The 15,841-nt window shown below is 39.0% G+C and overlaps 1 protein-coding gene across 1 annotated transcript in view; it reads right to left on the bottom strand.

The window, feature by feature from the left end:
- RASEF (RAS and EF-hand domain containing) overlaps positions 1–15,841 on the bottom strand; it is a 226,647-nt gene that overhangs the window by 112,145 nt on the left and 98,661 nt on the right. Inside the window, exons 4-5 of the mRNA XM_059924555.1 lie at positions 8,426–8,501; positions 4,962–5,078 (exon numbers count right to left, since the gene is read on the bottom strand). Coding sequence (XP_059780538.1) covers positions 4,962–5,078; positions 8,426–8,501 — 193 coding nt within the window. The remainder of the gene's footprint in view (positions 1–4,961; positions 5,079–8,425; positions 8,502–15,841) is intronic.

Below are 15,841 nucleotides of genomic sequence, written 5' to 3'. Positions count from 1 at the left end.
CGGGTAGGACCACAGAGGAGAGTACGTGTACACCATAGCACTCTTCATAATACTCCATAATTCCCTTCATAATACTCGACATCATTTGTAATTACATATGCCTTGGGTTTGTTCCTATGATTATTTGATTATGCCTACTCTCCTTGTTTTAATTTTCTGCATAGCACTTTTCACTGGTTGATGTTTTTTTCTTTTTTCCTTCATCGCTGAAGGGAAGGAAGAAGACGTGAGACAAGAAGTGGGTGGGTTCTATCAAGGAAATTTGTTCCTCTCCCATGAAGTTCCTGAAAAAGGAAAAGACTCCAAGAGTGAGAGGGCTGCCAGGCTACTTCAGACTTTGGGGTCAGAAAGACCTAACTAACGGGTGACATTTAAGCTAAATAATCTTTAGAAGACATCCATACAAAGATTGAGAAAGCCAATTCCTGGCAGTGGAACTAGATCGTGGAAAAACCCTACTGTGATGAATGGGCTTAACTTGTTTTAGGAATTTAAGAAGCATCATTAAATGAGAGCCTAGAGGGAAAAGGGAAAATTGGTATTAAATGAGTTCAAAGAAGTGTATCTTATAGGGTCATATAAAGCTGGGAAAGAAATTCATGTGTTTGCTTTGTACTAAATGCAATGAGAAGCCCTGCACTATTTCTCATCAAAGGAGTCTTCTTTATATTTTGTAAAAATCACTTTTGCTGCTGTGTAGTGAACGATTTATAGAAGGGTTCAAGTAGAAGTAGGGGTCACCAATCAGAAGATTCTTACATTTGTCAAAGCCAGAAGAAACGGAATTTGGACAAAAGCAGATGATCTGGAATATGTTTTGGAGGAAGAGTGAGAAGTATGTACTGATGCCTTTGAGATGAAAGATGTGAACAGAAATACATTTTTTTTTTTTGCTTGAGATATTTTTTATTTTTATTTTTAAATTTTTTTAACATCTTTATTGGAGTATAATTGCTTTACGATGGTGTGTTAGTTTCTGCTGTATCACAAAGTGAATCAGCTATACGTATACATATATCCCCATATCCCCTCCCTCTTGCATCTCCCTCCCACCCTCCCTATTCCACCCCTCTAGGTGGTCACAAAGCACCGAGCTGATCTCCCTGTGCTATGTGGCTGCTTCCCACTAGCTATCTATTTTACGTTTGGTAGTGTATATATGTCCATGCCACTCTCTCACTTTGTCCCAGCTTCCCCTTCCCCTTCCCCATGTCCTTAAGTCCATTCCCTATGTCTGCATCTTTATTCCTGTCCTGCCCCTAGGTTCTTCAGAACCTTTTTTTTTTCTTTTTAGATTCCATATATATGTGTTAGCATACGGTATTTGTTTTTCTCTTTCTGACTTACTTCACTCTGTATGACAGACTCTAGGTCCATCCACCTCACTACAAATAACTCAATTTCGTTTCTTTTTATGGCTGAGTACTATTCCATTGTTTATATGTGCCACATCTTCTTTATCCATTCATCTGTTGATGGACACTTAGGTTTCTTCCATGTCCTGGCTGTTGTAAATAGTGCTGCAATGAACATTGTGGTACATGACTCTGAATTATGGTTTTCTCAGGGTATACGCCCAGTAGTGGGATTGCTGGGTCATATGGTAGCTCTATTTTTAGTTTTTAAAGGAACCTCCATAATGTTCTCCATAGTGGCTGTATCAATTTACATTCCCACCAGCAGTGCAAGAGGGTTCCCTTTTCTCCACACCCTCTCCAGCATTTATTGTTTGTAAATTTTTTGATGATGGCCATTCTGACCGGTGTGACATTCTATAAGTTTTGGTATGTTGTGTTTGCATTTTCCTTGATCCCAAAGTATTTTCTAATTTCCACTGTAATTTCTTCTTTGACCCATTGATTATATAGTATTGTTTAATACTATTTATAAATACACATATTGATTTAATTCCCTTTGTATGGGCTTTACTTTTTCGTTTCTTTACATGTCATGTAATTTTGGTTAACAACTGGACATTTAAAATAATATAATATGGCAACTCTGAAAATTAAATTCTCCTCCTCCCCAGAGTCTGTTGTTGTTGCTGTTTATACTTCTTATTGGTGTTTGTTGTTTAGTGACTTCTCCGAACTAATTCTTTAAATTCTGTATTCTTTATCATATGCAGCTGCGAAGTCTCTGCTCAGTTAGTTTAGTGGTTAGCCAATGACTGGACAGAATGTTTCCTAAATGTCTGGAACCATTACATTCTCCAAGGGACTCCCTATGCCTTCTACATTCAGCCAGGTAGCTCTGCCTTAGCTTTCACTTCATATTTTCACAGAGCCTCAAGGTCAGCCAGTGGTGAGTATTATGGGCCTTCTCAGGTATTTCCTGAGTATGCACATAGCTTTACACATATACATCTCATTCCTCAGCTTTTCCTTTTGACCTTTTTTGTTAGCGTCTTATTTGTGTCAGCTGTTCTCCACTGCCTCAAGCAGCTGTGCTGTTAAAATATTTACCAAATGCTCCCTGAGGAGAAGCTTTTAGCACCCAAGTTTGAATGAGACAAAATAAAGACAAACCTTTTGACTGAGGTCTTCCAGGGAACCACTAGACAGGTGAAATAATGACAATTCTTTGGGAATGAGGGCCTGTCTGCTTCTTCTAGTACCAGGAATGTGGACTGTTATTTTTAAGGTGATGACTGAGCTGGGGAGGGGGAATTGGACTTGGGTAAGTTAAAACACTACAAAGCTCACTGTTCCTACAGAGATTCAGCTGTTTTGTTTTGTATAAATGTGTCCAGGGTTGCTTCAAGTCAGAGTTCTGAAAAAGTTGATTCTGACAATTTTTGCCAGTTTTTTCATTGTCTTGATGGAGGGGCACATTTTTGAAGGTCTCTACTCTGCAATTTTCACTGATGCATCTTGGAAAACTTCAGTTATGAAAATCTTCAAATGTGGTGCAAACTATTTCCCTCCAAATGCCAGGTAATAAGATGTTCTAGCATGAGATGGCATTTTGAAAGCATATCTACAGGTTGATAGCTCCATGAATGTTACTGATGTTTTACCCCAAAAAAAGTCTCATAATCAAGTAAGTTGTATAACATTAGGTTGAACAATGTTTAGCAAATGTCCTCATTGTGGAATGTTTCACTGATTTTGATATGCAAGTCATCTATCATAAATCTCTATGAAGAAGATAATGTGCTACATTTTTTTGAATGTACTTAAAAATAAACTATTTTTCCCACAGGTGCTTTGTGGGACTAATGTTCTAAAGATGAATTGAAACACACTGAGATGTCATTCCTGTTCTCTAAGATTCTATAGTCTAGATTTGTACCACATAATATCAAAGGCGTTAGCCATATGTGCCTCTTGATCACTTGAAATATGGCTGGTCTGAATTAAAATGTGCTGTAAGTATAAGATACACACTGGATTTTGAAGACTTAGAATAAAAAAATTTTTAATTGATTACATGCTGATATGATAATATTTTGAATATATTAACTTTAAATAAAATTAGTATTAAAATGATTTTCGCCTATTTCTTTTTACTTTTCTAATGCAGCTACCAGAAAATAAAAAATTATACATGTGGATTGGTTTCTAAATCTGTTGGAAAGCACTGTCTAGACCCTTCCTGGAAATATCTTGTCATTATCTGAAACCAGTTTATAAACCCTTATCTTGTTTATCACGCTAGAAAGTTACAGGTTTATTTTAGCTCTTAAAGTTGGGTATGGACAGTATAAAAGAGACATAGCGAGTCATTATATTTCCTTAATACTGAGATTTCTTTTTAAAGAATCCTGATTATTAGCGAACGTGACCAAAACATAATGAAAGTATTTAAAAAGGAGAATCTGGCTAGTCGTTACCTCCCATCTGGGCCTGGCACTTCTAAACTTTAAATGGGTCAATTATACCTGATTATACATTGCTGTTTGAACAAGGGTTCTGGCTAATAAACATTACTTACAAGAATGACATGCACCCTGACAATGATACTCACAATTGCTTGTTTCTTACATTGTACATTTGACTTTACTTAACATTTTAGTGGAGGTAGCCCCATGCCCAAGCATAAATGAGAATCTCCCTCAGATGGGCCCTTTGAAATGACTCAAGCCTCCATCAGTCTATTAGTTCCAATACCCTGGGGAAGGGAGATAATGACTTGAGAGTTTAGAAAGAAATGCTGACTTGGGGGGAAAGGAAGATGACGGTTCAGGAACCATGATTTGACAGGTGTCAGAACCAGCTGTAATCAGTCAACCAATACCCTGTGAGGTAGCTGTGTAAGGGAACTGAAGGAACTAAACACCAATTGGTACAATCTTGAGACCCCAGTCTTGGGGCACGCTGCATCAAACTGAGGTATTGAGACTATTCTCCCTCAAAGAGCCCAGTTGGCTTCAATGGAGATCTAGTTCCCTAAGTATCACTGCATCAGGGGACCCTGGAATCTATTGAACCATGAAGGATGACTTTTAGCATCTCCCTTTGTGGCAGCAGGAAGCAAGGGCAGTAGTGGACTCATGAGCTTGTAGTCTCCTCACTTGGGTGAAGCTGGATAGACCCTCCCTCCTCTTGCGACTGTGTAAGCCTCCAGGGTCCCAGTATAATTTAGCGAAGGGGCAGACCAAAGAGGAAGAAAATAGATTTCCTATAAATGAAGCAGGAATTGCTTAAATGAGCAATTAATTAGAAAAGTAAATAATTATTACCATATTATAATTCCAAGTTTGTGTAGTAGTTCATACCAGACTATATACAATATATCATTGGTATATATCCCTCTTGGCAAACAACTTTCCCCTCAGTTGATTGGATAAATCTCCATTCATATTTTCATTTAGCATCTATAGAGATTCCTTTTGGCCCATCATATCATAATCTACATTACACACTCACAGGTGCCCTTAAAATGATAAGCTGAAATGGATAAACTCATGATTCAAGTTCTTAAACTGGATAAAAAAGGATAATCTGCAAAATTCCTACCTTCTTTTGCTTATCCCTGTAGAGCTTAGGTCCAGATACTTGAGCTGGTGGCAGCTTCTTGGCAATGCATGGATTCCTGCCTTAGTTATCTTTTGACATCCACTCACATCAGGATACCTGTAGAGTTTAATTTAAAAGGATTTAGTCAGGGCTTTTCACAAATTGGCACACTCCGTTACCCTTCTCCTAGCTAGCAGGACAACAGTTGGTGCACTTTTATGTGGAGAAACATTAGCTTCATATTTAACTAACTAGCTGAGAGGAGAGGCCATTTCAATGGAATTTGCCGCTATAAAGAAGACACATATGCTTCAAATCACATTGTGCATTGCCCCAAGTCTCAGTTTCCTAAATAGAGAAAGGGCTCTGTCTTCTGTGCTCCCCACATCTACATGGTTAAGTACCATGAGCTCTAAGCATTTAAACAAGTTTAGCCTTATCTAGATTTTCACAGAATGTTCTGATCATGAGAGTTATTTTAAAAAGGTGTTAAAGGGACTTCCCTGGAGGTCCAGTGGTTAGGACTTTGCCTTCCAATGCAAGGGGTGCGGGTTTGATACCTGGGTGGGGAGCTAAGATCCCACATGCCTCTTGGCCAAAAAACCAAAACATAAAACAGAAGCAATATTGTAACAAGTTCAATAGAGACTTTAAAAATGGTCCACATCAAAAAAATCTTTAAAAAAAAGGTGCTAAAGACAATATAAATGAGATTTCCATGATCAGAGTTCAAATAGAGTTCTAGTGTTTTTGCTGCTTTCGTTTAAATATTTTTAAATATCAAAATCAAAAAATAGAATAAAGACTTTTCTAAACGAAAAACTATTTGAGAAATCATTGCCAAATTTTTGCAAGAGCAAAAATAGCTTCAGCTTTCAGAATAGAGAAGAACTTGTACATAAACATCTACACAGACATAATAATAACAATAACTATATTATTAACTTTTTATTGTTTCTATTATTTATATTTTATATTATTAATCCCCGTTTTCCTTCCATCTCTAAAATCACCTTGTGGAGTCAGTTAACAACCCTTCAAGCTTATGAGACAAACATCACCTCCAGGGTCTTCTCCTCTAAGGTCTTATGTCCAGAAGGCACCACACCTTACCTGCCTTGCTTCTCGAAGGAAGTAAATACCCATCTCTGAAAGACTCTGCTTGGCTTGGCTGGGAGCTGTGGGTAGGAGCCTGTAACACGGGGTGCACTGCTGACAGCAGGAATGGAATTGCTTGCCTGTTACTCCTTTTCCCTTCTTCTGAAGGAAAGAGGACATGCTTGGGAAGTGGAAAGTTCACTAGATGAGCTCAGGTGCTGGAGTCATAACTGCTGGCTTTGTGTCCTTGTGCTATGATGCATTCCATGACATTCACCCCCTTCCCTCTTACAATACAAACTTTCATAGAACCAGGATACCCCTAACTCTGTATGTTGCACATTAAATATTGAAACAGTTTTCCTATTTAGGAAAAAATAGCATAGGATGTGCAGCCAGATGACTTGATGAGGAGGCCTACATGCCATTTACTAATTAGGCAAATTTGGACAAGTTATTGAATTCCTCTGATCCCCAGTTTCCCTTGGGGGAAAAAAAAATGGGAACAACTGTTTAACATCTAGTTATTATTGTGATTAAACATGTATCTCTGTGAAAGAGATATATTGCTAATCAAATAGAAGGCAATATTATTCAAGAGGTGTGATATTGATGGATTTCCCAGCTGTTACTCTGTCCCTCATGTTTTCAGGAGTGGTGGCGGTTACTATTTTCTGCAGTCTTTGATGCTACTGCTGGTGTCATTTGCCTTTCCAAAGTTCTCTTCCATGAGTGAGAGACTTGTTTGGAGTGGGTGTCACCCAGTTGCTGATACTCATTCTGCGTGGTGGGGAGAGCACTTGTTGGTCAGATGACCTGGGATCTAATCCCAGCCCTGCCGTTACACAGTTGTGTGAGCTTGGGAAAGTCATGGCATCTCTCTGGTTCTTGATAACATCCTCATTATTTAAACAAGTGTTTGGATTAGGGGATCTTTAAGGTTTTCTTCAGCTCAAAAATTCCAAGTCTATAATTTATTTAGACTTTACATGGCAAGTTATTGATACCTTCTGACTTTTAGATGCCTCAACTATAGAATGGGCAGTGACCTTTTTTTTTTTTAATGGCCACAAAAGTTTTTGATATTCTTCCTATTGAGAGTTGAGATCTATGTGCCCTCCCCTATCAAACTGGGCACACTTGTTACTACTTCAATCAATACAGTTGAGAGGAAATGAAACTACATGAATTCTGAAGCTAGTTCATACAGCATGATGCAGTTTCCTTCTTGTTTCCTGGGACACTCATGCTGGAGACCTGAGCTGCCATGTAAGGAGTTTTACTATCCTGAGGCCTCCATGCTGTGAGGAAGCCCAAACCATAAGGAAAGGTCATCTGTGGGTTCTTCAGTTGATACTATCAGCTGAGTCCAGAGTTCAAGTCACCCCTGTCCAGATGCCAGACATGTGAGTCAAGGAACCTCCAGATGATTCTAGACCCAGCCTTTGAGTCTTCCCAGCTGAGGCCCCAGACATGGAGGAAAAGAGACAAGCTATCCCTCCTATGCACTGTCCAAATTCACAAACCGCACAATCTGTCTAATGAAATGGTTACTTCACACCACTGAATTCCAGGATGGTTTTCATATGCAGCAACAGCCAATAAAACAGAGGCTAATAACACTAGATTGTATAAAGGTACAAAGTTTTCCCCATTGTCTTTGCAGCTTATAATTTGGGATTAAAAGCTCTGTAATTTTGGGGCAAAGTATCATGAAATGGGAATTAACTAAGCAACTAGTGCTGTGGCTCAGACCCATTAGAACACCACCTTTCATGCTACGTCTTTCTCTGGTGAATGCTCGTGGGTACGTGGGCTTCTGTCATGGAGTGCATTTCCTCTGAGACCACTCTGCCTTCCCTTACCTCTTCACACTGTCCCAGCTCTTGCTTATTTTTGATGGTGAAAGAAAGAAGTGGTAGAACTATTTATTGATATTTTGGCCCATTAGGAATTCAGAATGGTCACAGTTCTGTTGTTGAAATCATATCCTAAATTGGTCCTTCCAAAAAATCTTTGGTCAAACAAATTCTCACACGTCCCCAAATCATGCATCCATTCCTTTCTGTTTGATTCTATTCCAGTCAGTGATGATGGGTCAGGTCACCCCACAGAATGATGCTGGCTGCTCTGCCAAAGACACAAAAATGTATCAGGCAGAATCCCGGCTTCTAATTCATTCCTCCGTTGACACAAGTGTATTGGTTATTCCAGTGGTTTAAATAAAGAAAAGTCAAAAGACCAGAGCCACAGGCCTAAAGAGTTATGTAACTACTTTCCTGGGGTCTGGTTAGGATCCCACAGAGGAGGAAGTACCTGAGGGTTTGTAGATGGGTGCTGATTTTCACCAAGCTAAGGTCGGTTACCTGACAGCAGGAGCTGAGGACCAGACTGTCCAGTTTAGGACATTGTGACGACAAGATGGACGATCTGATCCCTCACCTACAGGAGGAAGCAAATAGAATTTGTTTTCAAGCACAGGTCTCTCTGCACAGAGAAGATGGGGCAATGAATCAAGAGTGTTAGAAATTAAAATGTTCATTTTTTTCCAGCTGTGTTATAATCATCATCATCATCATATTAGTAGTTTTCATTTGAGGACTGCCTAAGGTGTGTCTGATTCTGAGCTAGGCATTTTATATGCGTTAGCTCTAAACCTTGACATAGTCCTACAAAATAGATGTTAATATCCCCATTTTACAAATAAGGAAATTGTGGGTATGGGAAGTAATGTCTTGTTGAGGCTGTCCCTATGTACAAAGTGAAGGTAACAGTCAAATCTAGAGGTGAGGGTTCCAAAGCCCATACCTTTTCCAAAGCATTTTCAGTTGAGTAGTAAACTGGTAAGAGTTAGTCATTTGATGCAAGCATCAGGTTCTTTATTAATAAAATCTGCAAGTAAGAGAGACCTTGATAAACTAATGATGTAAAATGGAATTAGCTGTAAGATTCTAAAATGAATGAAAAGTTTAGGCCTCATAGGTTGAGCTTTAAATTATTATTAGAATGAAACAAGTTATGAAACACTAAGAAATTGATATGCTATAAAGAATCAAAATGTACCAAACTGGAACCTAATAAGTGTAGGAAAATCAAATCTAATCTATGGTTAACCCCAAGATTTTATATGAGTTTTCTGCATTTTTTTTTTTTTTTTAATGATTAAGCAAATTGTAAAGCTCTTTTTTTTTTTTTTTTTTTTTAAGTTTTTATTTATTTATTTATTTATTTATGGCTGTGTTGGGTCTTCGTTTCTGTGCGAGGGCTTTCTCCAGTTGCGGCAAGCGGGGGCCACTCTTCATCGCGGTGCGCGGGCCTCTCACCATCGCGGCCTCTCTTGTTGCGGAGCACAGGCTCCAGATGCACAGGCTCAGTAATTGTGGCTCACGGGCCTAGTTGCTCCACGGCATGTGGGATCTTCCCGGACCAGGGCTCGAACCCGTGTCCCCTGCATTGGCAGGCAGATTCTCAACCACTGCGCCACCAGGGAAGCCCCAGTTTTCTGCATATTTTAACCACTGCTCATTTAGTTTTTATTTTTGACCATCAAGTTAATGACTATATAGTGTTCTATTAACAGAAAGATTTTATTTATCTCCCTAATCTCATCATTATATTAAAAAAATCATTAATAAGCACCTAATTTTAATTAGGATGGTGCTAGGCATTGAACACAGACCCAATTATTTCCTTTCACCATTTATAATAGAGCAGGATCTTGGAAGCCCTATTTCTTTATATACATGTGCACGTACAAACCCACAAAGAAGGGAAAATCAAGTGCTCTATATCCTTCACCCATCCTTATATCTCTATCTCTGTCATTACATTTTCTGTATCTATGTTCCATCATCTATTCATCTATGTATATATTATAATTAGCTGTAATATTTATTCTCTTTACCCATTATAGTCTGATTTAAGTGCACATATATACTTATACTGTCTATATAAGGGAGTACAAAAGCTCATTTTTCAAACCTTGACTCCATCTAGACCACAAAGGCTACATTCTCAGGAGCAAAGAAAGCATGCCCTTCTTCCATGGTGACTCTCTTAAGAACTTATTGCAAAGCTTCACATTCAGGGAGTATCACAAAGGGTCTTTGACTTTCCAGGACATGAAAAGATGGAAAATCACAGGAGAGACCCTGTCCAGGATACCATGTTATACTAAGTTATTTTTTCACTCAGGTGATCCACACTTTAAGGAAATTTCATATGAAGAAAATGTCAAACTCTTTCAGAATCTGAATAGACACTTTTCCAAAGAAGATATACAGAGCACTGGCCACGTACCAGGAACTGTGTTTTGCTTCATGATCAACACTTAGAGCCCCAAAGACCTTTTGGGGCTGGTCTCCAAATCTGTGCTCTTGCATATCTGTTTTAGTGCCAGAATCTACAGAATCCCCATTTGAATATATAAATCAGAGAGTGTTTATCTGGTATTGTGCTTAGATTAATAACTAAGGAAACTCGAATACGATAGTAATACAGCATTTATTAAATTAGACTCAAATAATTTAAGCAATAGGCTCTGCCCTTGTATGGTATCCATCATCTTATTTAGGATATCGAGTAATCCAACATGGTACATATAATGCTTATTTAGGAGCTCTTCATGGATTAGAGTTGAATGCCTAGAAATTGAGTAAGATTAAGCTACTGCTGTTGTGTGAGTTTGCTGTTCTGAGTGAAAAGAGGCTAAGAATGAAAGCTGATTTCTTCCCAAAATTTTGAGTTTGTGAAAGACTTCCCCAAACATACCTAAACACTTCGTCAAGCAAGCTAAGAGCAGACTGTCAACTTCTAAAGAAGAATTCCTTTCAAAGACATGACATTTTGATTAAAAAGAAGAAATGTAGTATTGTTCTTCTCTCATTAATGCATTCAGTTTAAGGCAAGAACACTTCAGAGCCCAAGATGAACCTAGTAGAAGAGAAAACGGAGAACATAAAAATTGTAATTCAACTGCTTATGTCAGAACATCTTTTCACTGGCTCCTAATCAACCAGTATCAAAAAGCATGATAACAGGCTTCCCTGGTGGCGCAGTGGTTGAGAATCCGCCTGCTAATGCAGGGGACACGGGTTTGAGCCCTGGTCTGGGAGGATCCCACATGCCGCGGAGCAACTGGGCCCGTGAGCCACAACTACTGAGCCTGCGCGTCTGGAGCCGTGCTCCGCAACGAGAAGCCGCGACAGTGAGAGGCCCGCGCACCGCGATGAAGAGTGGCCCCCGCTCGCCGCAACTGGAGAAAGCCCTCGCACAGAAACGAAGACCCAACACAGCCAAAAATTAATTAATTAATTAATTTAAAAAAAAAAGCATGATAACAATCTGTTCTCAGCAGAAGTACTATCCACTCCAAATTCACAGAATTGCAATTAACATTTAATTTGTGAAAATCAGCCTGTCCCATTGTCACATCACCTTCTGGCTAATCATATCTGAGGGAGAAGACAGACTCCCTTCTCCTTCCACATAGACAGAAGCCAAGTGAATACAGTGGGGGGAAACCAGCAAACCTGGGTCCTGTACCATTCCTCTTTCAACTCCCAGAACCTCAATGACTCTACCTGTAAATTGGGGACAATGCTACTTCTCACACAGGGAAGATGGGAAGCTGATGAAATAATGTGTGTAATAAGTGTTCCTGGAACATGGAAGGGGCTCAATAAATAATAGCTGTTATCATTATCTCTTATTTGTTTAACAGTTTTATTGAATTATTGTAAATATTAGTTCAGTTAGAAAAGTGGCAAAAGATCCAGTTAATAGGTCAACTTTTAGAACTATTGCCTACCTATTCCATAACCAAATAGCAATGTTTCCTCAGGAAAACAGTTTCAAATATTTCTTCTCTTGAGTAGAAGAAATGGAGCAGTGTCCAAACCCTTTCTATCACACAGGTACTCTGGGATTCTTTCCCCACTAAAGTGCACATTTCAGAGCACTACTTCATGATGAGGTGGGAAAGACATGGAAGCATTATTGGCTTTATGTTCTGAAAACTTAGGAACATGGAAACCAATGAAAAAGTCAGTCTGAGTCCAAGAAGTCTCACCATTTTGAGGCCAGCAACATTAAGTGCAGTTACTTCTCATAAGTTCTCTAGGCTCCTGACCAGGCAGGCCTCAGAAACCTTGGGGACTCTCCCAATATTCAGGGCCCAAAGGTGTGGACATTGCAGGGCCAGGAAGCCCACACTCCCGGCGGTAAGAGCAAGGCAGCCAAATACTTCTATTTTGTGGAGACTAAGGAAGGAAAAAAAATCAGTGAAGTATCATACTATGTTCCCTGATCCACGTACTTGAGCAGATCTCTGAAGTCACCTGAGTGACATTTTAAATTTTTTATGGTGGAAAGTCTGCATTTTAATACTATACTTGAGCAGTGAACAAACAGTGCTAATAACATGAAATGAATTAGTAAATTTAATAAACGGATGAACAAAATTCACTAAGCGTGGTACCCTCAGCAAATCCAAGCCATGTTGATTTTCCTTATTCATGGTAGTTATGTTCTGTGAAGCTGCTGCAAACACTGGATTAGCAAATACTCAGTCATTGCTCTTAAGGAAATACAGGGTTAGATTCCTGTGAGCATCTGGTCATAACATTTTTGTCAACTGATTAATACATAACCTTGTTTTATGTGTGTTTTTGTTTAAAGACACTTTACTTAACATATATTATTGATTCACTAACACCGAACTCATGGCCAACAGGACTACAACTCATGCCCAAACAAAGCTAATTTGACACATATTTTCTTACAAGGCACATCACAGCCCTCTTGCCCTCAGGAATACTAGACAGCACTTTAGTAGTATGTTTGGAGGCCATTTTAAATAGCAAGATCACTAATAAACAGTACAAAAATGTGAAAAACACTGCACTAAATGGACCATGAAAAGGTTACTTCCTTATAGTAGGAGAGCTGAAACAAGAGGGCAGAACCTCACCCTATTGGATCCCAGCTGAGAACATGCACCTTGGGCAACTCAAATTTGTCACCTCTCTGCAAATGTCCATAAATGACCAGGAAAGCACCACAGTATTGATTTTGGGGTTACAAATAAATTTTAGCAAGTTGGCATATTTTCAAATACGGAATCCATGAATAAGGAGGATCTACAATATCAACACACTAAAATCAGCAATAGTATATATGGTCAAAGGCAGATTACAGTAGAAGCAGCACTACCTTAGATCATGTTAGTAACACCTAAATTACAGGATAGCCTATAGGTTTATCAAAAATATTTTCACATTTCTTACAAATTGATAGTACAAAAAATATGGAACCACCTGTCACCCTCAAATTACAGAACATATAAAACCTGTCTGATTGTTTTAAAGCATGAAGGCTTGCAGATATTTGTGTCCCTATTCTAGCAGCTGGTGCTATTGGTGTATTTTTCACACATATTTGTCTGACTTGAGTTACTACTGTGACCTAGAAAATTTCAGGTCATAGTAAGGTCACAGGCAAGATAGTAAGTAATAACATTGTCTACTTGGTATAAGACTGCAAGCCCATGAATTGCTTCTGAAGGAACCAGGAAACTCCCACTAGCCCCTCTTTTTGTATGCTTTTCAGTTGAATGATTACCTAAGGTAGCAGCTCTCCAAATGTGGTTCCTGAACCAGCAGTAACTTGTTAGAAATACAAATGCCTGGAGCCCACCCTAGCACTTCTGAAGGTATTGCAAGACTGGATGGGATATGCAGGAATGGGGGCCTAAGGGAAGAACTATTGGGGAGGTATCAACATCAGGGTGTGAGGGAACACTGCCTTCCTACAGTCCTAGGGGAATGTATTCATACCTGAGATGATATGCATACCTAAGAAAAAAATATAATTCCCCCTGGAATTCAGCCCATCTTGGGAAGCTAGCAAGATAACTGAATAATTGCCTATTGCCATTCAATTATGATGCCTTTCACGTGCTGTTGACCTCACTGCCATCCCCTTCTGCTATTCTTTTAGAGTTTGATCTCCAACCCAATTACCCGACCTAGGACTGTCACCTCTTCCAACTAAGCTTGTCAGATCTTCCAGCAGTAAGCCTTGATATTAAGTCCCAGAATGTTTACTCAGCCTTTACCATCTTGTTTTAAAATGTAGATTTTATTATTATCCAGATATGGCAAGGCCAACAGATCAGGAGATGATTGCCACTGAAAACAGAGTTTGTTACATTCCCAAGAGGAGGGGTCATGCCACACCACACTGGCACCAGGGTCACGAAGGCAAAGGAGTGAGGGGAAAATGTGGGCAAGAGCTTTTATTGTGGTTTCCACTGGAAGGAATGGGTGAGACAGAGTAAGCAGGTTTAGGATGGGCTGGAGTGAATAATTTTGGTGGGCTCTAGGGCACAGGGGCTGTCCCTAGTTGGGTACCTGGCCTTGGGGTGGTTAGGATTTGCAGATAGTGGCCTGGAGTGTAAGAGCTAGGTAAAGGAGATGGTTGGGGAATATGGGCATTGCATTGGTTGGTTTGCATATGCAAGTCACACTTGCAAGTGAGTCCTTTACTATCTCTAGGAATTGGAGCCCTCGGAAGGGCAGTCTCTCCAGGGTCAGCAAAGCCCCAGATGTCAAAACATCAGAATAAAAAGACATGCTTGACACACATCTCTAATGGCCACTTCCCTCTGGCTATGCTCACTCTTTAGTTGGTCCACAGGTATCATAAGACCAAAAGAAGGGAGCCTCTGCCCAGAGCAGTTGAAGTCAAATACCCAAGGAATAGACTTTTACTTGGTATGGTCATATCTGCTACAGAGTATAAAACTGACTTATATATTTATGAGACCCAGGATTGAAACACATTGTCACTATTTAGTAGCCCCTGATAATGTCATTTAACCACTCAAACCTCTTTTTAAAAATCTGCTAAATAGTGGTGATAACACCTATCAAATTTTTGTGATAACCTAATGGTATAAAGCAGTCTAGAACTATAAAGCACTATGTAAGTTTTAGCATTTACAGTTATTCTAACAGCATAAAAACAGATTGACAGAGGTGAATACTAAAGTGTTTATGGGTGAAATGATAATATGGGGGATTTGGTTTAAATTATTCCAGCAAACAAACAAAAAGGGGGAGAAGATTGATGACATAAGATTGAAAAAATATTGGTAATTATTGAAGCTGGGTGACATACATGGGAATTCATTATACAGTTCTTCTTTTGTGTATTCTTTCGTGCATAAATATTTTCATAATAAAAATGTTTAAATGTAAGTTGAGAGACATAAAGAAAAGGAGTATTAGACATTAGTAATCATTGGAGGATTGCTATTATGTTAAAACCTAAAATCGACTGTACAACATTTATTTTTGCTATCATGAATCAAAAGCCCACCCTCTTTCCATAGACTCTTGGAATGCTAAGATTACTTGATCTTTTTTTTAATGGTTCCAAATATCTCCAGGCTAAAATTGACTTAGGTCAATCTAATTCTTGTTATAAGCCATTTGTTTTAAGCAATGGAAGTCCTAATGGTAAAACTATAATCAATATGTTTTGACTGTTTTATGATGAGAGGTCCTATCCAATTAGAGAGTTTCCCTAATCAAAGGCCCTTTACTCTCAAGAGAGCTTCACTGAATAGTGATGGAGGTTGCTTAATTAGTGAGGTTAAAATGTCATTCAGAAACAAGGGCAAGATGACATTTCTCTACCGAATTGATGAAACAATCCTTCAAACACATCACTTAGAAATCTTGGTGTGAAAATTCCTATAAAACTTATCAACAGAAGGA

The sequence above is a fragment of the Balaenoptera ricei genome, chromosome 6, assembly GCF_028023285.1.
Source record: "Balaenoptera ricei isolate mBalRic1 chromosome 6, mBalRic1.hap2, whole genome shotgun sequence".
In the NCBI taxonomy this organism is placed as follows: Eukaryota; Metazoa; Chordata; class Mammalia; order Artiodactyla; family Balaenopteridae; genus Balaenoptera; species Balaenoptera ricei.
The sequence above is the reverse complement of the archived record's forward strand: the minus strand, read 5'-3'. Positions and strand labels throughout refer to the sequence as shown.